At 40.6% G+C, this 26,216-nt stretch overlaps 1 protein-coding gene across 2 annotated transcripts in view; it reads right to left on the reverse strand.

The window, feature by feature from the left end:
* The window catches only part of atp8a1 (ATPase phospholipid transporting 8A1), a 107,801-nt gene extending 81,845 nt beyond the window's left edge, over positions 1-25,956 (reverse strand). For both annotated transcript variants that reach the window (XM_079670298.1, XM_079670297.1), the window contains exons 1-3: positions 25,568-25,956; positions 9,378-9,492; positions 1,461-1,560 (exon numbers count right to left, since the gene is read on the reverse strand). In XM_079670298.1, coding sequence (XP_079526424.1) covers positions 1,461-1,560; positions 9,378-9,492; positions 25,568-25,616 — 264 coding nt within the window. In that variant the 5' untranslated portion in view covers positions 25,617-25,956. The remainder of the gene's footprint in view (positions 1-1,460; positions 1,561-9,377; positions 9,493-25,567) is intronic.
* Positions 25,957-26,216: the final 260 nt, after the last annotated feature.

Here is a 26,216-nt window from a genome sequence, read left to right on the forward strand (position 1 = left end):
TCACATCACCCCTGCTTTTCCTTCCTTAGGCTCCACGTCAGTTTGACAATTGGAACTCGTTGTATTCTTTTTCTACTGCAGTGTATTGGTAATGGTACAGTGAGGGAATAAAATACAGTGTAGTGTCATCCACGGTACTCCATTCATTTCAAAGACATTATGTTATACGTTATGTCAAGACATGTCAAAAACAAGTGTATCTTTCAATGTCATAGAAGCACACACAGTATTACATGTATTATTCATCATGAGGATATACAGCACATTTTCAAGATTTATTGTCATAACATTGAACAACTACGATGTAATTATGTAATGTATGAAAACTTAGATGGGAGGTTCCTCAACAGTGCAATTTTATAAAGTGCTGTGTGTGTGTGTGTGTGTGTGTGTGTGTGTGTGTGTGTGTGTGTGTGTGTGTGTGTGTGTGTGTGTGTGTGTGTGTGTGTGTGTGTGTGTGTGTGTGTGTGTGTGTGTGTGTGTGTGTGTGTGTGTGTGTGTGTGTGTGTGTTAATGTACATTCTTGCTTGCTTATACATCAACCTCGCTGTTGTGTCCATACATACCCTGCAGGTCAAGTGTATGCTTCCTGGAGTGCATAAAAGGTTTCTGCGTCTTTGCATGTACTATCTTTTGTTTGTGTGTGTTTGAAAATACATGATGGACTTCCTGTCATTTACTAAAACTGTTAAGTACTAAGGTGGCTGGGGTTTAGGAGTTGACGTTGAATTTCAACATCGTCTTTTGTTGCATTTCATTTCTTCAATCTTTCTTACCCGTCATTTCATCTACTGTGGGCTGTTAAAGAAAGGCATAACATGTCTCAAAAAGAAAAAAGTAAAGAGGTTTGTTATTAAAAACAATGTGAAAGGCATCCCTCAAAGTGAAAGAATGGAATAATAAGGCTTTACAGAGCTTTAAGCGTATAGTGTGTGTGTGTGTGTGTGTGTGTGTGTGTGTGTGTGTGTGTGTGTGTGTGTGTGTGTGTGTGTGTGTGTGTGTGTGTGTGTGTGTGTGTGTGTGTGTGTGTGAAAGCATGATCTTGTCCGTGTGTGTATCGAAGTACAGTGATTACAAATGTATAAGGGCTGGATGAATATCCAAATTATTATTATATATTTTTTTTTTATCTAATTTATTTGTACATTTTTTATTTTTTACATTATTTATTTCAATGTCTGTATGAAGTAAATGTATTAGTATATTATCAATTAATATTTTATTACCTTTTTTTCTGTGAAATTACTTTAGTTTTTTTATTTGTATTAGTTAAAAAAAATCTAAAACATTTCAATAAATGCATGTTGTTTCCAAAGTCAATAAGCAACTGTTTTGAATGATCTTGATCACAATACTGACCAGAATAATTGTGACATGTTTTGATTGAGCAGCCCTATTAATAGGGTATTATCTTTGTATTGAAATCCATGGCACAGATTCACAGCAACACCTGATCTTACCTGCAACAGTGCAATGAACAGGAAGAAGGCGTTGGCGGCCCTTCTGAACTGCGAGTAGAGGAATCGGGGGAGGAAGGTGAGGACGTTGTATTTGGCTGTGCTGAGGACGGCATCAAGCAGCAAACAAGGACATGGTGGGAGGGAGGAGACAAGAAAAATAAAACAAAATGGTTAGTTCTCTTAACCTTTTCACAAAGCATTATTTAGATACATTTATACTCTCCAAATATCAAATATATGCATAAATATCCATTGACCCATGGTACTATTGTTGCTGTGTTCATGTGAGAGACTGATGAACAGCAGAGAGCAGTGTGCTCAGTGGTCATAAAGACTGATTGGGAGGAGGGGGAGGGTGAAAGCGCTCCTGTCGTACATGAGCTATGTGGCCTGTGCTGCAGTGGGCTGGGTGGTGTGTGTTGGCAGTGATGGTGGTGTGTGCCTGAGAGTCAAACCTCCAGCAGTCTGACTTACAGCTGTGTTAAAGGGCCAGTCACAGCCGCCACTTTAGGAGAACATATACGCCATGATGTATGCCAAGCCACTGGCAACACTTTGCTTACTCACGCACAGATAAAAGCCGTCACAAACAAACAAGTGGAATATCAGAGATCACAGCCTCCAACACGTCTAAAGGGGTTTAAGCATATGGGGGTTAAAATAGGGATCACTGTTTATTCCTGTTAAACTGAATCTTATTTGACTAGCACTTTTGCAGCATTTGTGGAACGTCCACAAACACAGAACTAAATAAGGACTTGCTTTCCTGAGCGCCCAGCACTGAGCCGTCCACTGACAGTGAGAGGGGCGAGTGAGAGCGAGTGAGTGAGAGAGAGAGCCATTGTTCTGACAATACAATGTAACACCAGCCTCACATCGGAACAAGGGTCAGCAAAGGGTAAGCTTTGTTTCTTTCAACAGAGTATAATCTTTCTTAAAACTACTCTAGTATTCTTTGTTTAGTTTTGGTGATAACAATAAGAAAACATAATCTTTTAAAAACTACACAGTTTAATAGAGATTACGTTTTATTCGAAAAATGTGTTCATGCGATTACAATTATCCTCTTCAATATGTCCTGAATATAACTTTAAGTTGATCCATTTGATCAAAAAACATCCCACCAAGGGAAATTCAAACCAAGTAAATACAGATAAACTGTTTACAAAGTAAAATGTATAGATGCATTTTCAGTACATACATTTGAGGTGTTTAGTAGCCTGTAAAAAATGTCTTCCTTTGTGTAAACACGAGAACAGTTTCAAAGCCGTCTGAGGTTATGACGTCAATGTCTTATTTTATACTAGACATGCAAATAGCTTTGAATCTATTTGAGTGTTTCTACAGGCCTTTTGAAAAGTGAGTTTAATACTCAAATGGGCAGCAAACCCAAAAAAACTAAAACAAAAGAAATTTGAGCCAAAGAAGAGACAAAAGGTTAGATTAGAAATCCAAATACAAGTAGCTGGGTTGCTGGTTATCATGAAGTGTGCGTTTATCAGCTCAGTGTTTCCCCTACCATTGTCTTGGAGGGGTGCTGCGCCCAGCAAACGGAGCCCCGCGCCCCCCCTGAAATTCAAGGTGTTTAAAAATATATATATATAAATTATTATATATATTTTTTTTAAATATATATATAGTACCAAATTGCAACTAATCTATATCTACTGCCACTTTTCACATTTGGACATGTGCTCTTTTATTAAATAAACTAAACGCTTTCATTTTAAGTTGTGAGTTTAGCGTTTTTGACCCTTACGGCCCCTACACACACGGCCCCTACACACGGCGGCGTGCGTTGAAGAATGCCGGCGGGCTTGTCTGAAGCTCAAGCAGTAAACCTAGGGGAAACACTGCAGCTTATCAGTGGTAAATAATCAACATCCAGTATGGGGAAGATCAGTCTGCCATCATAAACTGGTAAGCCTATGCAAAGGTTGGGTGAGATGAACAAATGCCATTAAGCGATATGTGTTAAACCAAACAAAGATACATAGGTGTGTGACAATATGCCTCTGTCATTTCTAAAACAACATTTCAGGGAAAGGTTAGGTGAATGTTTTCCTTCAAGTTGACCTACTTGCCCCCACCCCATCTTTATTTCTGATCTCTTGGGTGAAAGTGAGTCCCATTCTATAGTAACTCCTGAGGCTTGTACTACAAAGCCGGTTCAACCTAACCTGGATATGTGTGAGCTACCCGGCTTACCTAATCCAAAACAAACACGCTCTCGCTAAACTGTCCTACGACGCGGGTTATCAAGTGGACCGCTCAAGCCAGCTTTGCCCTGTCTAGTTAGGTGCGCGTTCGCATGAAACTGGTGGTATTTGGAGCATTCGACCAATCACAAACATGGACAAGCATGCTGACAGCGCAGCGTCATACTTCTACTACAATATTAGACAAATATGAAGATGTTAAACTTTAAACATCCATGACTTAAACACTTTATCCAGGATAAAAGCCACATAGCTGCACCTCCAAGGTGAATACAGCTGGTAAAAGAACAAGTGTTTGAATGCGTACATTAACAGGTTTATGATATCACTGCCCCGTCTAAGACACGAGTGGATCTGACTTTAATTACATTTGACTCGAGTGTTTCGTCAACTTAATGTGTTGCTTAATTAAGTTGCTTAAATGTATGTGTGTATTTGTATATATAATATCTACATGTATATTTTCTATTTTACTTTCTATTCTTGTTTATTTCTAGTTTTGTTTTATTGTAAAACGCCTTGTCTTTTATGCTGCTGCAACAAAAACAATTTCCCGAATTGGGATCAATAAAGTACGATCTTATCTTATCTTATCTTAATACTTCTCCATACAGTATGTGACACTGTAAGTGTTGCACGGCCAGATACGGCTCAGCTGACTCAGATAAGGAAATAGGCCTATATGATACATGATGTGATTTGAATGATAATGGGACACATCGACGTCTGCACTCACAGTGCCGCGGACTTTACGTAATGTTACTTTGATCCGGTTACTTATGTTGTGGCAGATATTTAAGTAAGCTTTCTTAAAGCTAATGTTATAAAAGTCAGATTGCTCTGAAGATGGGAGGTGATATTCTATTCATTTTCACGTTCACACAGTCGGTGATTTTGCCGGCCGTCTTTCCTGCAACGGCAGTTTAAACTGTATTTCCTTTCTCCTGTAATATGACTTGATCGCTTTAAACTCCGCACACTGAGCTCTGATTGGTCAGCAGGCGGTGTTTTCACTGACTTGATCGCTTAGCCTGCAACCTAACCTGCTCCGGACCAGGCTAGCCGCTCAGCATAAGATACTATGGAGATCTAGCCCGCTAAAAAGTGAACCAGCGTCGTAGGACCGAAAACCCAGAGTTTCCCCCGAAGTCAGCTCGCAAAGCGAAAATCCGGCTTCGTAGTTCAAGCCTCTGGTCACTGTATCACTTCCCAAACTCATTTAACAATCTGCTTAATGGATGATTATGGGTCTAATATGATATTTCCTGGCCGTGCCCTGAAGATCAAGACAACATGAGAGACGCTCCTTTTTTTTAATGCAGTATCTAGCAACATTTCTACCACAGTAGAAAGGTTTGAAATTAGAGGAAGTCATTATGAGTTGGTATTTTGGTTTGTCTGACAAGTCAAAACAAGAAGATCGACATGTCATGAAGTGTTTTCTTTCCTCTTTTGAGCCACACTTCGTCACATCTAACATCTTTTATGAAGAGTTAAACGTAGCAAAACACAACGCAGATCTTCCCATTGGATTGAAACATGTATGGGTGGATTTAAATGCAAGAAAAAAAGAATGTAACAATTGAATTACTCCATAATTCGACGGGTGAATAGCACTAAAGTAACCACACTGAAAGAGAAGCCTGGAGGAGAGCCAATGAGGATGTTCTGCACCATGACAAAACTTCAACAAACTAAAAATATCATGTAGGCCTATTTTGACATTATCATAATTCCAAGTGTAGGCCTGTATTGCTGTAATCATGTGTGTGTTTTAAGTAAACAAACCTTTAACCGCATCAGAAACCATGACTTGTGATGTCAACGCTGATAAGCTCTAGGATGCAAAGTGGAACACATCAGTCTAACCACACCATTTCTTCCTTTTACTTGTTAAATTACAGAAGCTCTTCTTATAAACTTCCCAAATAGAGTTTTCTTTATCTATAAAAATAGATAAACTAAAAGCTACAAACAAGAGTCAATACTAACGGGTTATGTCACACTTTTCAAATACAGTATAGTCCTTTGTGGGTCAATCTCTTCCATCTGAGGCCAGCAGGATGTAGCAGTGTACAGTAAACCACAAGAGAGATAATCAAATCATCCCGAGGCGTCAGCTAGCCCCTGAAGCTCATGCAGAACAATCACAGTCTATTCAGACAGCTCATTGGCAGACCCTTGTATCATTCACAATGATGTTTATATATTTTGTATATGTTGAATGGACGAAATTGTATACTGAATTTTTATATGGCGTTTGTATGGTCGGACAAGTTGTTGACTTAGCATAAATATTACACGTTTAGCTTAGCAAATACAGCAGCCTGCATGAAGCTGAACAACAGGTTGGATCATTATTCTTTACGGATGTTTAATGGCCTTTCAAGATGTGTCTATTTGTGTGTATAACAACAGTAGTACTGCCTCTCAACAGTTAAATGTGATAGTGAAACTTTATTCTGTGCAAAACGTTGTATTTAATTTCTCTGAGAAGCTCAAATGTGGTCATAATGATATAAAGTCCACGAGTTGTTGACAAAGATGTTAAAATACCACTTGGTGAAATGTTTACAAGGTCATTGGATACAGTGACCACGGCAAATGAAGGAACTCTTCTCAGACAACACTACACACTTTAGTAAGTCAGTGTGCTTTTTGTGTGTTGGTGTCCATGACTGTCTGTTGTAAGCATGCATGTGAGAATGATCTCTTGTTTTCCACACAAAGCATGCAATATGTGTCACGCTCCTGGGTTCATGTCACGGTTGTAGTTTTGGGTGTTTTTGCTGTTTTCCATGTCATGTTTTCCTCTGGGTTATTGTCTGGTCCTTCTCCCTGTGTTTTTCCTCTTGTCATTCGTTCCCTGGTGTGTCTAGTTATCTGATTGTGTTCACCTGTGGCCCTTGTGTTTCTCCTCCCCTGCCCAGCTGTTTCTGGTCCTGTGATTACCCTTCTGTGTATTTAGTCTCGTCTCCTCTTGTGTTCAGTGTTGGTGCTTCTTTTGTGTGTGACTTAGTTCACCGGAGAGTGTTCTGTCTGTTCCAAGTTTATGTTAGAGCTTGAAATAAAGGTTATATCAAGTGTTATCTGCGTTTGGGTCCTACCTGCTTCACTCACCGTATCAATATGTGCATGTCATGGACACGTGAAAGCAAAAGGTGTTTGTACAGCCACTCCTGTTCGCTACAGGATGAATTGTGGACATTTCAGCGATTAACAACCTTTACAAAACAACCAGATCTACCAGTATCTAAATAAACACTCCACATGCATTCAAAAGAGAGCTGGCTGCCTTAATGTTGTGGAGCAGGGGTCACATACGCTGTGGCAGGTATTGATGCGGCAGAGGGAAAATGAGAGCAAGTGAAAGCAGAAAAGCTGTGATGGCTGCCTGCTTGTAAGATTAGATTCACCATATACTGTCGACCCAGCTCCTGTAGGTGTCTCCACAGGTCACTGTGAGGCAGACAGCAGCCAGTTCTCTTGAACAAATGTGATCTTTAAAGCAGTCTAACGCCTGATGGGCTATCCAGGCTTCAGCCACATTTTGGGGCATATTCAGAATGCAAATACTCAAGTTGTCTGCAAGCTGTGTACGTCACTGTTGATACAAAGCTGCAGCACTTAACAAAGTGAAATCATTTAAAAAGAAAAAACTTGGCTGCATTACAATCAGATCTGAGGGAGAGGATCGTAAAATTGCGGATTGAAAATGTGTGAACATGCAAGCTGCCATTCAGCTCAGTGTGAGCTCAGAGAACAGTCTCTTGTGTCTCTAAAAACAGTCTAAATAACAGTCACACTTTAAACATATTGCTGTTAATTTACATAATTATAAAATTGATATTTTATGTAAAGCAAGTATTGGATTGACTGTCAGTGCAGCAGCTATCATACTTCTGATAGATATAATAATGGGAAGTCTGTGACAATGATTTCTCCTTGATCATTTTATCTGCCTAATGTTGAGGGTGTGTGTGTTAACAGCATGAACTTTCAATAAAGGAACTAATGTGATATTTTCCTGTGTTTATCAGTGAACACAGACAACAGAATGAATGATCGCATCTGCTAAGATCACACACAAAAACATAGTAAAGGAAGATATTCTGCAATTTTCTTATCTGCTTGTGTCTCTTATTGGTCATGTCAATAAACGAAGCTGACCTAAGAAATGGCATAGCCATTAGACACTGCTTCATACAGCAGTGTCTTTGTAAGCACATACACATCTCAAGCTACTCATGCAGCAGGAATGCTAACAGTAATATTCATTGACAGAGGATGAACTGACCTAACAAACCTGACCTTTAATGCTAAAAGCACTGCACTCCTCCAGGAGGACCAACAAGATAAAAAGATCCAGCCTGTGTAAAATGGACTAAGGCGTCACTGGGGATACAAATCTTGCAGGTACTTATCAAATATCATATGGCTGAGGGGGCTGTCATGGTACCCGATACAGCCCAGCAGCTCCTCACATTAAAAACTACACCTCTTTAGACTGTTTTAACTCGGGGATTGTATTTAGTCATCTTAGTAGGGTTAAATACAAGTATGTGTTTCCCTTTAAGACATGATTTTCTCAACATATGTTCAAAAGGACCCTTAAAATGAATTCTGAATTTTACAGAAAGCTTCCTTTTGAGACATTTTCCCCAGGCTGACATTTAAGTATAGCCGCCACGCAGCAATTCATTCTTCAATTCAACCGTTATGCGTGTGACTCTAAAGGTTAATGTAGGGTTGAAGGCAAAGTGGCAAGTTATACTGCAGGTCACCATGCAAAGCAGTGATGGCCCTCTGGGTTGCCAGGAGCAAGTTAAAAATAGCACAAACAGACAAATCCATGAGAGAATACAGTTTAAATGTGAGCTCTTAAGCAGTTACATACAACTTCATGTTGAGTGCCATAGGAAAAGGAAAAGCATCTTTGAATGCACCATAAGATCACCGGAAAGGCTGGATGAGAAGTGCTAAAGGTCGACCATGTGACCGCTGGGATGCTCGTTGTCATGGCAATTAAAGACAGAGGTTTATACTCATCGGATGCTCATTAAACCTCTACAGCATGACAATGTTTTCTTTATCTCGTGTTAAAAATCTCACTATATTTCCGGCATTTTTTATGATTGTATTGCTTGAAGTGTGTTTCTTCCTCAGCTTAGTGAGACGCAATTTACTCAAAATGTGAAGGAATATGGATGTACTTGTGTAGCAGACCACTGTGTACTTCCACTCCTTTGCACCATTGAGGCTGCACTGATAGTTCACTTTGAGAGGTTTTGTTTTCCAGCACAAAATGAACACAAGAAAGCGCTAAATGTCAGTTTAATTAATGTGGGAGGCGTAGAAAACGACAAGCCGCTCAGGATTTTACTCTGAAGAAGGTACAAACAGACCACCACAGACCTAATACTGCAGTCGTGCACCAGGGTTCATCTAGGGCCACTCTAAATGTAGACCATGAAAAACATTACTACCACCCAAGTATTAGGTTCACATGGAATACCACCGGACAGTAGCTGTGGTAATGCTACATGTATACCAAACACAATGGTCAGCACTAACGTTTACAACAGTGATAGTTATGCTCCCACACTTATATTAACTCAATGCAACTACCTTGATCATTCAGATGATGAATATTTGTCTTCATCGTCATTACATTTCCATAAATACAATAACTCCTTACCTGACTCGATTGTTGCAGAACTTGGCAAACTGCGGCTGGTTGAGGTATATCATCCGGGCATCCGCCTGGTCAGCTAAGGACGTCCTTTCTGCTGTGTCCTCTGTCTTCGCATATCCTGCAGCGTGGGAGAAAGAAAGACATTCTATAAGAAACTAAATCTGCCTTGAGCTTAAACAAAGGTAAGATGAAAAGGTGTTTTGAAGTCTTTCAGTTGGTGCGTGTCGAAAAGTCCCCGAAGGAGTCTTCAGAGTCTGTAAAAAGGTAAGTCCCTGATTTCAAAACTTTATAAAAACCTCAGTTGACCTTGGTTCTTTAGAAACCTGAAATATAGAAGTTGTTGGTGCTGTGATGGATAAAGCTGTCAAACTAAAAACGAATGATTTTGATTTGATTGTATTTGTCATGGAGTACACAGTGTATTAGTCATTGAAGTAGTAACTGCAGTCACAATACTTCGATGCGACATTGGTATTTCTCTACATGATACACTTGCCTTCGATCAGGAGCAATAATCTAATAGCAGTGTAATGCTTAAATTATTATCTTAATGAGGTGAGGGGGCGGCAGTGCTTTAAAAAGTCCTACAGTGGGATTTCCAAATGACATGCCACTGACAATACTGTACATCTCTCATTAACCGCCTCCACAGTATAACGCCAGCTCAAAGAAATAGACTGTTATATAATATTACAGGGCTTGACTGCTTAACAGCATGACTCATACAAACCAACATATCTACTGTACAGTCATGATATTCCTCATGTTGTCTGTTTTAAGATACTTGTAGTTTCCTCAACTTCTATTTGTATAAAGATCAATCTGTAAAATGTGGTTGTGACATGCTCAAGCACTCAGTAAATTATTTTTAGTCTGATTTTTCGAACTGCCTATGAACATTTTCCATTTGTAGCCAGAAACGTGTTAGAGATGGGCATTTCCTGTCTAGATTGACATCCTGTTAGTAACAGTAGAAGGACTCATCTGTGAGGATCAGTTACAGTAATGTGGTGTCATGTAAAGACTTGTAGCATGCAAGTCTTTGAAACAAATGTGTTGTGCTTTTAAGTTCAGACCAAATGCATAAGAACAACCTAGAGAACTGTTTTATTCCTCACTCAGATATTAAGCATTACTGACAAGTCAATAAAATACTTTTTTTTTTAAATGTGCTTCATTGGGAGAAGCAGCTGTTCATTGCGAAATGTTTTTTACACAATCATTGGGGTGGATAACACTGCTTAACTCTCAATTTCTGTAAGAGTGAGCACTATCCTTCTCCCACTAGGTTCAACAAAGTGGGATGGAGCCATGTAGGCTAAACCAACACTTTATACGAGGGCTCTACGTGGGTCGCAGAGATGCTCGTTTCTCAGCAATGCAGTTTTTGCTTTTTAAAAAACCACTCACAAATATGTTTATATTTGTATTGGCAAGCTGCCTCATGGGTCTAAGTTTGCCTCTGTAGGCAAGATCGAAAAGCTCACAGATGGACAGTTAACATGCAAGCTTTCATGCTGGAGACAGGTGCTGCATCATGAAAAAAGGATGTCTAGGGAGGTTGCATTGGAACTATCTCAAGCCTCTAGCTTGAAGTTGCTTACTGCAGTGCGGGACGGCGAAAAGAAGCATCTTTCTTTTGAAAACAGAGTGACATTTAAACATTTAAAAATGACAAAAGGACCAATACCCCGAATAAAGCTTTCCTCTTTTGATCATCTCTCAAAATGATGAACACATATAATAAATACACTTCGGCTATTTGTGAACCAATAAATATCATCGTACGGAGACTTCTCCTGGTGTGGAAGGAGAAACTTAAGGCAGAGAAATGATATCGTGGAAGAGCATTTTGAAAACCTTGTTAAACACCGTGCTCGAAATAGGTGCTAGTAAAGAAGCCCAGCTAAATGTTGCCTGGGCCTCGATTATGATTATGTTCAGGGTATACGTTCAGTCTTCGGACTAACCTTTATGAAATTTAATTTGGCACTTCTGCTTTACCAATTTTTAAAGTAACGGTGAATTAGTATACCCATTGGTTGGTCAATAATTGTATGATAATAATTTCATATTCTATAACTCATTGCATTCCATTTCTCTGTAAATTACTGCTTTATTTTGTTGCTGTTTAACTATATTTTATTACAGTGTCCTTAAAAAGTTTTGTTTTATATTAGATTTTTTTTTTATATGGAGATTCTTTGTTTTATATTTGCTGTAAGCACCATGACATCAAGTCAAATTCCTTGTATGTGTGAACCTACCTGGCAATAAACCCGTTTCTGATTCTGATAGAACAAATCGTTTTCATGAAGCTAGCAAAAACAAAAGAGAGAATATTAGCAGCTTAAAGCTTCTCAGATAGCAGGATTTACTACTTACTACTATTTACTTCTCTTCTTTATATAAAACAGTAAACTGGGGTTTGGTCTATTGGTCAGACAGTGAAAGACATAAGGGCTTTATGAGATTTATTCGTAGCCTTCTGTTGGCATTAACAAACATTTTATAAATCAATTTTATGATGAAAATAATCCTAAGCATTTGTTGAAGTCACAGCAGTTGGTGGTCGATGTTTAACCTGAAATCTTATGCTAAACTGTACCATTTGAAGTTGAAATATCTGACACGACTACAGAGGCAGATTTGACAGGGATAATCTTGTTTTTAAAATGAGAAATGATGGAAAATAGGATTGCCGTGTTTCAAATGACCCGACCTTCCGTTTTATTTGATGTATCTATCTTAATGTCCTCAGCATTGCTAAGAGAGCACTACTGTAAAAGTCTTAAGTCAACAGTTTCCCCAAACTCTCAGGTTACATGCATGTGATCCGGTGGCTGCTGCGTGGCCTTCCCTCGCATGTGGAAGGTAGTAGTGGTGTTAGGAGTTATGAGGTAAGGGGAGGCATAGCATAGCTTCCACAACTACAGATAAACCCTGGAGTTTAAAAAAGGAAAGAAGTGACATGAAGGGAAGCTGGCTGAATGTTAGAAACATCAACAACAACAAAAACGCAGAGTCATGAGGTCCTGTAACCAGAGACTCATAGCGGATATGGCCCAGTTGCAACCTGCGGGCCTCCCCCTGCCTGCAGTATTTCTTCCTTGTCATGTCAAGTCAGGAGAAGACAAAAGGCTTACACACTCGCAACTTTCTCAGATTGTTTTCCCCCTCTAGCATTCTCATCTTACTCTGCTTGGCACTCAGTCACTGATGTTTCACAAACCCTGAACCTTAAATGACAGGTCTTGTTATTTTAATGGTCCACTTGGCTTTGCAGAGAGGATTACCGGAGGAGCGACTGCCAAACTTTCCTTCTTCGCGCCATCATCTCCTGATAGTTTCTCTCCTAAGCATGTGCTCCAGGGCTAAATATAACTGGCACCCCGTAGTCACCTGGTCACCGGGGGAAACATGGGTTGGCTATCCCAGCGCCGTTATGCAAGACGTCAGATCAGCATAGGTGGTTTATTGGATTAGCGTGGTGACAAAAGAGTACGGGAACGAGGCCGGCGATTAAAGAGTGCAGATAGCGCTTAAGTAGGGAAACGTCCTGCTATGATAGCACTTGTCAAGGACCATTATAGGCTGAGTGCCTGGTGTCAATAATATGATGTAGTCAACAAGTGGTTCCTTGAATTAATTATAGATCTATTTGTGTATACAGTGGGTCATACAGGGTCGTCTATAAAGCAAGACAGAGGTTGGTTGGTAAAAAGAGAGTATAAGCAAGACTTAAGGATGTCGGAAAAGTAACTATTTGCCCAAAATTCCCTGAAATCAATTTAACCAAAACATTTCCCAGAAACACGAGAACTTGCTTTGACAGCTGTTTAGTAATAGGACACAGTATAAAGTTACATATTTGATCAGCGATATCCTCATGGGATCAAAATTCAATCCTGGGATAAGTATAAATCTACTTTGAAGCCAGGTGAGGATTTACAGAAACATTACCTCATACATCTAAGATGACATGTATTAAAAGCACTGCATGTGCCACCATGGCAGTGGTGTAACTATGTGTATTTCCGTGCGTGTGTGAGTGCATCAGCGTGCGCTTATGTTTGGGGCGATGGGGGGGGCCCAAAACAATATTTGCACCGGGGCCAATCACAACCTTGTTACGCCACTGCACCATGGCATTACTTAGTATTCCGCAAGAGTTGATCCACTGTCCTTACATCACCTTGGAGGTCGTGGGGCCCCTTCTTGCAATAGGGTAATAACTTTCCTCCGCCTTAAGGCCTAGCCTATTTCATCCAAAATAATAAGAGAAAATACAGCCAGGAGCTCACCTGGTGACACTGGGAGGACAGGTGGTTAGGAATGAGTAACAGCACTGAGTAAAGGCGAGAGAAAGGACATTGACTCAAAGGCATCCTACCTCACTGGGATGAGACCGGAGGAGGACAGCGCTGCACGACTGTGGCTACATTTATAATACCATTTTTACCTCAGCCAAGGAGGACACTTTTCTGTGTGTTTTCTTTTGTTCGAAAGCAGGAAACGAACAGTGCGATTTTCAGGACACTTGGTGAAAGGGTGTTGTGTGAGCCAAGGGAAACCGTATAAAATGTTGGAGCATATTTAAATAATGGGACGGATTCATTTATACCTTATGGAATCACACTTAGCAGCTTCTAAGTTTGTTATGCAGTAGCCTTTTCAAAAGCAACCAAACTGTTTCCTTGCAAATACTATAGGCCTTCCTTTGTGTTCACCACAAAAAAGTTGTCACAGAATATCCCCCCCCTTCCCCCAACTATAGAAACATCAATCATTTAGGGCATTTCTACTGCATTGATAAGACATGCTCTCATAACCACAAGGAAACTACCGAAGTAGGTTAAACCACACCTGTAAACAGTCCCCAACTATACAAATTGGGGACTGTTGGGGACATACCATAATACAAGCGGATTGGTATTCTTTTTATATAAGGGATTTTTTCCGGGGTGCCCTGGGGGCCTTGGGGTTAAGGTGAAAGCCATAAATCATAACATCACAGGCTTGTGAGTTGACCTGGAGTACAAGCAATTCTCCATCTCGTTCTCCTTGTGTAATCATTGTCTGTATACTGCAGACAAATCATACAATGACAAATTAAGAAGAGAAAATCTCAACTTTGAGTTTGCAGCAGTATTATATGGCCAGTGTTTAGGTGACGCTCAAACCTCAATAGTTATCGATTATACGCCAAAGAGCGATCTCAGCTTCCACATCAAATGTAAAGCCAGCAAACAACGTAAGCCAAGAAAGTAAATCTTTGAGAAGCTTGTGTGATCTACGAATTAGTGTCAACAATGACAAATGGAAACAGTGGGCTGGCATAGTGACTGCAGCATACGGCCTTTGTGAAATAGCAGGCCAGAGGAGCGTCTGAGCAGCTGTGATGGATGTTGTGTCTGTGTGTTCTGAAAGAGCCTCGCAGCAGGAGCCGCGGTGCCGCACTCGGCCAGGTGCTGCAATGCACCAGTCGCAGGTGGAACTGCTACTGCTTAACTTTGTCCCTTTGCTCTCTCCGTAGAGCAGCGTTGACTTAGGGGGTTGAATCAAAGTCAACTGCAGGCAACACTGTTGGAATAATAACATACACTTATTATTCATTCTTAATATATTTGATCGATTCATGTAGGACTCAAGATTCAAAACTTCCAAAAAAACTATAGGGCAGTTAGTTTACAAATTTTATTTTGTAAAATGTTTAGTTTTTGTACAACTTGAAATTGAAATAATCTTGCACTCAAATGAGAATTAAGAAATGCTAAAAACTATTCTTTTTATAAAAAGGGTTTATTTGTGACCTATTGTCTTAGGTTTTCATTTGTTTGTTCAAATGACAGTTGATACAACTTATTTAAATCTTAAAACTGTCAACTTTACAACATTACTACTACTCTTAATCAATTTCAATTGGCCCTTAGAAACAAAATACAGAAATAGTCACACAATTATTTACTCTTTCTTTTTCAGGAAGCAGTCTCAATAAGTAAATGGGTTATAAAATAGATAACAAAAGACCAAAGTTGTAACAATGTACATATTTTTCCTACACTTCTCTATGTTTGTGCTACAGCTACTTTTCTCGCACACCTGATCCAATAAAAGGCTACATATTGAACACTATAATTGGATTAGAAGTTAGTAGTCAAGTAAATGCACTTCTATTATTTTACAGTAAGGCAGTGTTACATTGGACGTACAACATATAACAATAGAACTAGTTTGATATTCATGTGCACACCAACTGTAACTGTGGCCTTCACCAAATGTAAAAGTAGCACACAAGGCCAACCCTGACAGGCTAACAGCGCAGTCCAAGGGTCTGGGGGTGAGAGGTGGAGGAGGTTGGCTAATGAAAATAGCCTTTCCACAGCCTCCCCCCTCTGCACGCATTAATAGGATCTATCCTTAGTTTCTAGCACAATGTGTGGATAATGTGCTCCGCCACTTCCACAGATGTCTCAGTGGGAACTGCTCTTGATATTCCCTGGTGGACACTGTGCATTTTCTCAGCACTAATTCCATTAACTGCAGGCGTGCCACGGCTCAAGTACCCTGACATCAATAAAGAGAGTGAGAATGTGAAACTGGGCGGGTACTCACTGCGAACATGCTTCTTAATCTGTGTTATATTACGCTTCTTAACAACACCTTTCATCTCTTAATGGAGCCGGCATATTAGCCATACTAGCAGGCTGTTTAAAAACAATGTAAGAGGCATGGAAAGTGAAAAGAGTAACAAGGAGCCAAATAAAGCTCAGCAGTAGAGAGCTCAGCTGTGGAGGGGAAGCCTCGAGAGGAAGGATCAATGCCATGAAGTGTCGTAATGAGTTTGGATGCAGGCCAGATGTCAAGATTATTGCTTGTGTCAGCCAACAGACAGACGGGTGGAACAATAGTCTCAAGGGGGCACGTTTTTTAGAGACGTCGCCCAATGGGGATGAAACTGGGCGCAGCATGCTTTGGCATTGGCCAAGGCATGCCGGTCTTCCCCCGGTCTGTCTTTTTATCCTTGTGTTGTAGGACACTGCAACCATCAGGCATGGAAAATCCTTGCTGTGATACCTGAGAGATTTTTTGATATTACTTCAAAAAAGGTATATCAATAAGACTAGAATACTTTTTATTTGAATATATATATAATAAAAGCTAACTGTGGTTACCATATAGTTCAATGCAAAAAAACAGACTTGAGTTTTGAATGAGGAAAAATAACTTAATATCCCTCTATAATTATTTATGAGGTGTTCATAAATGAAAAAAGGTAGAGCACAATCCCCTCCTCCTCAGATTTATGATACCCCGAGAGGTCATGTGTGTTCAGGTCAGGCAGAAGTGCAGGGGGTAAAAATGATTGCTGCTATGACTGTCAACACAAGCAAGAGTAAACGCCTCAATGACAATAATGACATGATACTCAAGCATGTGACCGGTCACAGAATGTCAGGGTTCAATATTAAAAGAACACTACACAGAACCAAGCACTACTTTAAGAATACATACCCATAACATGGCAAGTATATTGGCTACCTTTACACCACTAATCCTCGTTTTTTAAATAAGAGGATCAACTAGGAATCGTTGAGGGAGCCAAGATATACTTAGCAACCGTATCTTATTTTTGCAAGTCATGATTGACCTCAAGCTTAAACAACAAATCGTAAAAGAACATTTTACAACTTGTGGTCACCTACTATTTCTTTGATTACACTGTGATGAGTCAGTTAGCTCCATGACTAAACCCTGGGATTCGTCAGAAAGGCCCTTGATTCAACCACTGGAGGTATAACATCCATCTGCATGAAAATCAAATAGGAAAAAGAAGCGATTTGTTCTTCCAGGAAGAGGTCCAGGCGGAGTCCGATCTAACCGTTGAGATCCTGAAAAAGCAGTGATGAGCCTGAGAGAGTTGTAAGCTGGTCAATAAAGAGTGGATGAGGAGACATGTGACCTGGCCACGACTAGGCTCCCACACGATTCATTCAATAATCCCAGGGTGGGAGGGGCCAGGCCGCTCGGGGCTACTGACATTGATCTAACACAAACGAATGGCAGCCAAACCACAGTCAAGAACTTTGGGAAGAAAAACTGCATCCCACACTCGGAAATCTTTACTTGGCTCCTGTAAAAACACACCACCATGGTACAAGTAATAAAAAAGAGGTAACAAGTAAGGTGAGGTGTAATGTGGAGTTCAGCATTGTCAATCTACACATTGTTCACTTTAACCTGAGGCTATCACCATAGTTATTAGGGTCATACTTCCAAATCCCTGGGCTTTGGGATCACTCAACTCACTGAGCCCAACGTGCCACGTATATCCGCTCAACACCATCAAAGAAAGATCTGGACATGTTTCATTAATACCAAATAAACGTTTCAGTAGACAGAGCAGGCCCCCATAATTGTAATTCCAAGTATTTGTGAATTAAGGGGGAAGAGATGGGGGGGGGGGTATAGATACTGCCTCAAGTTAAGCAACGGTAACATCCATAAATCGCTTATCAGATCACAATGCTCTAACCAGCACTCATAACAACAACAGGGCAGCTGCAGATTTAATCCCCCTCCCAGTCCCGCTCCGTCTGGCTCCCTATAGGCTCAATCGGGCTACAGTGGGACAGACAGTCCCGGGACAACACGGACAGCTGGGTTTCGCTGTGACATCACAGGGATGTCCTGGCTTAGAGAGGGATCTGCAGGGACAGAAGCCTGTGTGTGACCTTATGAATGATAAAAGGGAAGGGCATATGAAATTCAAATGGTCTGAAAACAGGAAATACAACTTGTGATTATCACTGATTAACACAATAGTGTTGCGTCAGTGTTGTTCTTGACCACAAACTACTTTTCCTAGTCGGCATAAAATGTTATAAAATATGACATTAGGTTCTATTAGCCAGAACATCACACAGCATGTCAACCACTTTTTTCATTTAGCTTAAGGCTCCTCCACAGCTGCTGGAACACCCTCAGTAGTGCTGGAAGAAAATGTCAGACAACACATGTGTCACATCACGTGATCATTAAGGAATATAATGAACTTAAATAATAGTCTATAGGTTTGCTCAGTAGGGCTGTACCTATAAGCTAAATGTTAACATAAGCATGACGATAAATGAAGGTTGAAGGATTCCCAAAGTTAGTAGAAATCATCCTGAGAGTAAAGTAACTTTTAGCATTGAGAGGCTTACCACACACTATAAATAAACATTTGTGTAGCAGCATTATGCAGCACAGCTTCTCAGTTATGCAACTAACAGGAACAAAAGACCACATTGGTTTAAAAGGTCTCTCTTTGTGTGTCACTGCTGTAGGGTCAGATACTGTAGATTGAATGTGAACTAGATTGTTGTATCCTGTCCGACAGTCTAATCAAGACCAAGTCATGAATGATTACATTGTTTTTTTATTTAGACTGCTTATAAAAACATGTGTTTAGGTTTACTCTCAGATGTAAGGATGTAGAAATCAAAGGGGAGGAGTTTAAATAATAAGCATTTAGCTTTCAGATCAGTTTGCCTCATGTCTCCTACCAACAGTCAACACTGATTTTCTTTATCTATGATTCCTATCTAACTTTTACAAATCATTTTTGTTTCCTGGGGTATTTGTTCTGCTGTCAGCTATAAATTCAATAAGCTTGAAATCGCTTACATAGCTTATTTATTTTACATTTTAAAATAGCTGCAATATCTAAAATGCGTGAGGAATAACAATCCATCTACCACAGTGTTTGAGTGATGCTCACTGACCTGAGGTGACATGATAGTAATGTGTAAGCTAAACTGGAAAAACACAGGCACCTCCATCATCCAGAACAGAGTAAGAACACATGTGCACAACTCAGACGCACACACACACACACACACACACACACACACACACACACACACACACACACACACACACACACACACACACACACACACACACACACACTATTTCAGCTCTATAGAGCACATAATAAAATGGATGCTATCCTTGTATATTATTGATTCAGGTGTCTTCATAAGGTAGCAGTCAGCTAGCCGGCATGATAGCAGACTGTATCTATTAATAACAGGATCAAGTACCCAGCTTTTACTCCAGCAGCACAGATATTCATGAAGCCAGTAAGAGCATTATTATTTTCTTGTTATAGGAATACTGAGAAGGTGATCAGTAAGTTACTAAACTGTTCAAAAAGGGCTATATTTAGGCTATAAAACCTGAGCATTCAATGGTACACTACTCACATCACTTATTATTGTGTTTGACGGTACATTTCATAACCAGTTTTTAAGCATATATATCGTTACACTAGTACGAGCTATCATTTAGAATGTACCTGCTGCTACTATGCCTTTACTTTAGCCATACATCACTAATGTCCACCTATTCACAAACAGACCCTCTCGCGTATTTTCCAACGAGATGAATCTTAATAATTGATCGCTTTAACACAGTAAGTAATGCTGTGAAATATGGAAGTCCTAAAATGGTGTGATTGCAGCACTGTGGCCTAGTCGGTCATACAGTAGAGTGGAAACGGGAACAAGGTTGTAAACTCCCGGAGACTCTGGGGTCAAGGGTAGCCGGAGCTTTATCTGCCCGGCCTTTGATGGTGTTGCTATACTGTGCAGTGCCTGCCGACACCTCTCCATCTGACCTTGTCCTCCCGCTGTGACACGATCACATTGACCGTCTCCTGGCACGTGCAGGCTTCTGCTGCATTCCCCTGCTGTTCATGTGTGTGTGTGCATCACTGAGACAAACACAGCCCGGCCAGAAACGAGACACCAGCTAAAGAAAAACGATGATTGCGGATACAGTTAAAGGCCTCTTTCTCACTGACGTTTGGGAGCAGGAGGTGAGAGCGGAGCTACTGTACATCTTATGAGCTGATGGAGGCTGAGAAGATATATCTCCCTACGAACATATGTTTGCAACACAGCTTTTCAGTCGCTCGTAAATAAAGTTTGATCTGAGCAACATTACCGGGGATCTCCCGCTGACCTGCAGATCAGAGGCTATAATCGATTCAGAGAAATTGATAGTTTATAAACCATGACGAATATTAAAAAGGTCTCATGACATGCTTTTCCAGTTATTACCCGTCCCCTTGTGCGTTATGTAGCTTTTTCTGCATGTAATCGGTCTGCAGAGTCACAAACCCTCAAAGTACACCCTGTAGCGAGTAAAACTCTAACACAGGAAATACCTTTCTATGCTGCCCCGGAATGCCTCGTTGGAGATGTCTCTTTTTCTTCCTGGGTCCAGTGACTTGCCCATACCCAAATGGACCAATCCGTGGAACCGCTACGTTACGTCCGCGGAGCCGTTACGTTAAGTGAGTTGAGTGTGTGTGTGTGAGGAAGTCTGTGGATTGGTCCAAATTTTCGCTGTCTCGCAGACGGCCACTGGGCTCATAGGGAGGGGGGGGGCAGGAGGTCCAACAAGCCGTTTAGGGCAGAGAGTGAATACACATACTATACAGAGATGCCCAGAGAAACCAATGTGATTTTGGAAAAGTGCACAAATCTATAAATCAATTTTAGTATACCTCAACAATGGAATTATGATCAGTAGAAATGGTAGAAACATCCCGAAATGGCTCCTACAGGCCCTTTAAGACATTACAGTAAGGTTGGGAAAGCTATCAGTTTCCCAATTTTCCAGTTACTCGATCCTTAAATATTATATTGACTACTACGATCAATTCTTAGTTTTTGTTCATGGCAATAATGTATTGGTTTTTTTCTTGTTTATAGAAACAGCAATAGAGATATTTATTCAATGTAATTGTACTTTTCTCGTGCCAACATATTTAAATCTTTAAGATGTAATAAGACTTTATGCAAAATGTCACACCTTGCTAATATTTATTATTTACTTTTTTCCTTAGAATCTAGGGATTATTTAAGGGATCTAATATTGTTGTTCACAAGTACAGCAATACATTTTGAAAGAAAAGAAATACTACATTTTATTAATTGATTAATTAAGCAAGCAAAAACTAATTTGATTGTCACTGTTTGAAAATGCAATTATTCTCTGGATACAGCTTCTCGCATGTGAGGAATTGCTGCTTTTCTGTGTTTTATATTCCCGGAAATGTAATTCCCTTGGTTGTGGGCAGATGGTTGGAATTCTAGATAATTGTAAGTTGCAGCCCTTAACAGGGCGAATCATTTTCGTGTTAACCGGAAATCCTCGTGACACTCTCTGCCAAGTGTCTCACTCATTAGCTCTTCATCATCCTAGGTCAATATACCAATGCACATGAGCAAACATTAGAATAGGTGCTGTGTTCTCTGCATCCTTTACTGCATGGACACGTGCACATGAGCATTTCACATCTCCCCTTCCTCACATCGACCTGCCACATCCACTTTCCTCTGCAACAGAGGAGAATCATTGAGGTGAAGGAAATTGGGTCTCTGAAGAAACCCATATTAGACTGGCTGCAGGTTAGTGATGGAGGCAGGACATTAAGTGGAAAATAGAGGAGAGGAGATGTCATGCCGGCACATCGAGAGAGTAGAGAGGCCCGAGGGGACTTGATATGACACACCAGTGGCCCCAGACAAGGGATTTAGTGGCGTGTTGGGCTTTTGTGCCACATTATTATCAGCCAGTGATCCAACAGGCACATGGGCAGCTCTCGATCCCTTCAGAAGGGAGCCGTCTATCCCCCTCCAGTCTCCCTCCCCATGCTGTTCCCACTATTCAGACAGAGGCTTATTGAAATGCTACGGGGGGAAATTCTGCTTCACTTACACATGAAAAAAAACCTTGAGAATGACAGAAAAGTAGAGGTATAATGCTTAAAATAAGAAGCACACTACTTTGTGTCTTTTAAAACTTGTATGTGGGCAATCAGATGCTAAGGGGCGCCTTATATCCTGTGAATCAGCTGACACAGGAAGACAAGTATTGCGTCCTTTGATAGGTTCATCCTCACAGGACAAGCTTACCTGCCTTAAGTGTCAATTGAGTGAGGGGATTTTGTCTGCCTGAAGATAAGCGTGCAAGCTAAGACTGCAAACAGGATGCTTTTTGCCATCAGGCTAGACTTAACTTGTGCGGCAACTGTCGATCAGCTTTACCATCGACAGAGGAAGCAGGTATTAAGAGCCTTGGCGCCAATCATGGAAATTTGTATTGGAAAGATAAACGTCAAAAGGTGGCTGTCGACGCAGGATCACATGCTGACGTCATCAGAACCCAAAGTGTCCCAGATAAGGTTATTTTGGCAACACATGCAGGCACAGATCGGCATTGATGTCGGATGTTTCCACAGCACATCCGAGAAGACTGACAAGGAGTGGAGCGGCACGTGGTGGGCAAGACTGGGGAGTGTGCAGCGGGGAGAGCTGACGGACAGGCCGCTGATGGATTAGGTGGTAAGCCTGGCAGAGGGCTGCCCTTTCTAGATGGAAGCCTGCCTGATGCAGTGTGGTGATTAAAAAATAAAACTGAACATTGGGGAGTGGGCTCAGGCTTTCATAAAAGCAGCCAAAAGATATGTAATAGAACAGAGAATAATATTTCACTAGAGAACCATAAGGCTGGAAATACAGGTGTGTGTACAGCAGCAAAGGTGGTAAACCTGGCACTGAACACGAGTTGATCGAATCCTACATTCAAGACAATGCTTGCGAAGAAAATATGATAGTCTCTTCACTAAAGCGGGAAGGGTGATAGCGTACGCTTAGTGCCATGGAGCGGAGTGAAAAACAGCAAGTCGTTTGCCCTTTGTTGCCTAAAAGGTGTTGTGTGGTAGGTGGGGGTTGGGAGTGGCAGCAATAGCTGCTGCATTATTCATGTGTTTGCTCTTGTGACTGCAGCAGCCACATTGGTCAACAGTTTCCTATGGAATTTATATTAGTATTTAATTATTTAGATCTCTCCCAGTCCCTTCAGTGGCATATCATTATTTCTGGTGTACATGACGACAAATTGCTTTCTAATTACCAGCACTTGGCATTTTCAAACTACAGAAGAAAAAAAACATAAAACTACAACTAAACAACGGTTTATAACAAGCGTGAGATTAACCCTGCTTACGCAATTTTCGTTTTTTAAAAGGAGAAACTCAATTTAACTGTACAGAAATTGGTTTGCTGACATACTACTGCTCTATTTTTATCATTTAATTTGTGTAAAACCACTGCACTAGTCAGTTTTAATGATCACATTCATCATCATTGATCATTATTAACTGTCTGCCCTGCAGTCAGAAATCAGAAAGGCAATCTTTAGGACCAAGATCTGTCACATTAAATGTTCTACTGTATTCTCCATCATTGGAAGTAATACAAATGGTGACATCAAGACTAACAGTTTTTAATACGGATATGCAGGTATGCTCAATACCACAATTGGGCACATAATAATACATTGAAAAAAACATATTTATGAGTTATGCATAATCTGACTTAAAGACAACTGATTGATTGTATGGAGTCAATCAAAGATACCGCCATAAGATCCAGATAATTTAAGAAAAGCAGTACATTTGCGTTTGTAAGTCACAAATGATTCAATGATGCTTTACATTATGGATGTGGATGAGGTGCCCATTATGTTTTACACAACAAAATAAGGGAATCACATGTTGGTCTTTGTTATGTGTTCTTCTGCAGACAGTTCTTCATGGTCACAAATACTGCATTTTTTATTTGAATCCCATGTCTCTTTAAAAAGGCATTTCCACAGTCATGACTTTTTGGAAGAAGGACATAGTTTAGTAATACTTCTGTCACATACTCAACTGTTCCATACAATGCAGTTCAGTTACTGCATTAGACGTGAGTGAGATGGTACAATTTATCAAGGAAACAACCACTTATCTACAACATAAAATACAAATTGGAGGAAGTTCATTTTAATTCACTTTAAAAACATCCAGACTGCTTGCTTTAGCGGCCAAATAAAAATATACTCAACAGCAATAACTCAGATTGAGATATAAGCCTGGGCCTACATCTATAAATCAAACCCGAGCAATCCCAAATCAAACCACGACAGCTTCACTACGTTTAGTGTGAGGAGAAACCCAAACTGCACCATAGATCATAACAAAACGATATGTTATTGATCACTGGAGATCCATTCTGCTGGAGGTCAGAGGTCAGGGTAGGCGACAAACCAGATATGGGAGGAATTTAAAAGGGAAGAAGCCCTCTAGGACTGTCCATCTGCAGCCAGTAATAAACTTGTATATGCCAAGCCATGGGTGCTCTTCTCCTGGATAAACAAAAAGACCTTGCCACCCAAAGCTATTAAGCAACATTTAGAGCCCTAACATAAACAAATCCCTATCAAATCACCTAGATAATGTGGATGTATCTGTATCCTCCTTCCTTGGCAAACCCCATTGAGATTTAGTGGAAAGTTACTGGTGCATTGAAGAAGTGGGGGTCCCAGCAGAATCACAATGGCTGTATTATTAGTCCCACACTACTGTAGATGTCTGTGCTGGACACTTGTTATTGCGCTGTATGACCTGTGTCTACTGACATGAAGCATTAACATTGCAGTATTCCTGGTTCTACTTGCTGAGATATTAAACTGTTTATTTGTATTTCTGATCTAAAGTATATTACATTTGTATACTGCTGTTTGTTATGTGTATGCCTCTTTACAGTGTCGATACTGTCAGATGTATATATTATACTAAGCATAACACTGTACTTTACTAATTATTTGATTAGATGCTAACTGCATTTCGTTGTTTACGCAATGTCACTCTTTGCAATAACATTAAAGTTGAATCTAATCTAATGTAATCTAATCTGATATTGGTACTTTAGTGGAGGGCAGGACAGGCTGGTGAGGGACTCCCAGTCTGGATGGGTGCACGGTGTGCTGGGTCAGGTGCACCCTACAATCAGTTTTATGCACACGACAGACACCCATTGTATAAATAACTTATCTGGGAAAACCCATATTAAAGCTGCAGATATGGAAATGACATTAGACTTTTAAAATACATTAAAATATGTTATTTTCCTCAGAAAACTCTCAAGGCCCCGGGGTTTCCTTGACCCCTTGTTGGTTAATCACAGCTTTAGCTAGCAAGTTACGGTCCTATACTTCCAGACAGCTACCGGCTAGCCTTCTTTCGAAAAAAATAGCCTGGTTTCCCAAGATTCCCGCAACACACTCAATGGAGTGAAATCGTCTTTACATACCCTCGGCTCGGCTGCGAAGGTCCGACATGGTTCTCCGGACGGGCGGCATCTCTCTCCACGCAGAGCCGGGCGAGGGCACCTGTCAGGCGGCCGCGGCTCGTTCCCTGTGTCTGGCTCCTTTTAACCGTCAAATAATAAATAAAAAAAACGGCTACAAATGTATGGAACCTCTCTCATGCGGACAGTACTGCTGCGTGTTACCCACTAATGAGAGGCACAGGCGAGGTATAAACAACATTCATTTCCTGGTGGTGACAGAAGCATGCCCCGGATCCCACGGATTCACGGAACCCCCAGCATCCCGGTTCACACGGAGGATTGTAGGGCCGATAGACGCCTTCGGTATGGCAGGAGTGGACACAGATTTACCATAAACAGACGTGAGGGGGACGGTGCCGCTTCACATTATGGACCGTACCACATTCAACCGCAGCGGGAGGGGGGTGCTTAAACATAATAACTCTCATTTCACTGCGGTTAGTAAATATATACATCATGAAATCTTATTTAAAGGAGGATACAATAAACACATACTTCAAGATGTTATTGGATGGGCTGAAAATGTTTTAAACACCAATCAATTTTACACATTGGATAACAAAGTATTCTTTAAAGTGGGCACCTCCCCCCTCTGCAGTAGATGTTGTTC

Source organism: Notothenia rossii, assembly GCF_949606895.1.
Source record: "Notothenia rossii genome assembly, chromosome: 3".
NCBI lineage: Eukaryota > Metazoa > Chordata > Actinopteri > Perciformes > Nototheniidae > Notothenia > Notothenia rossii.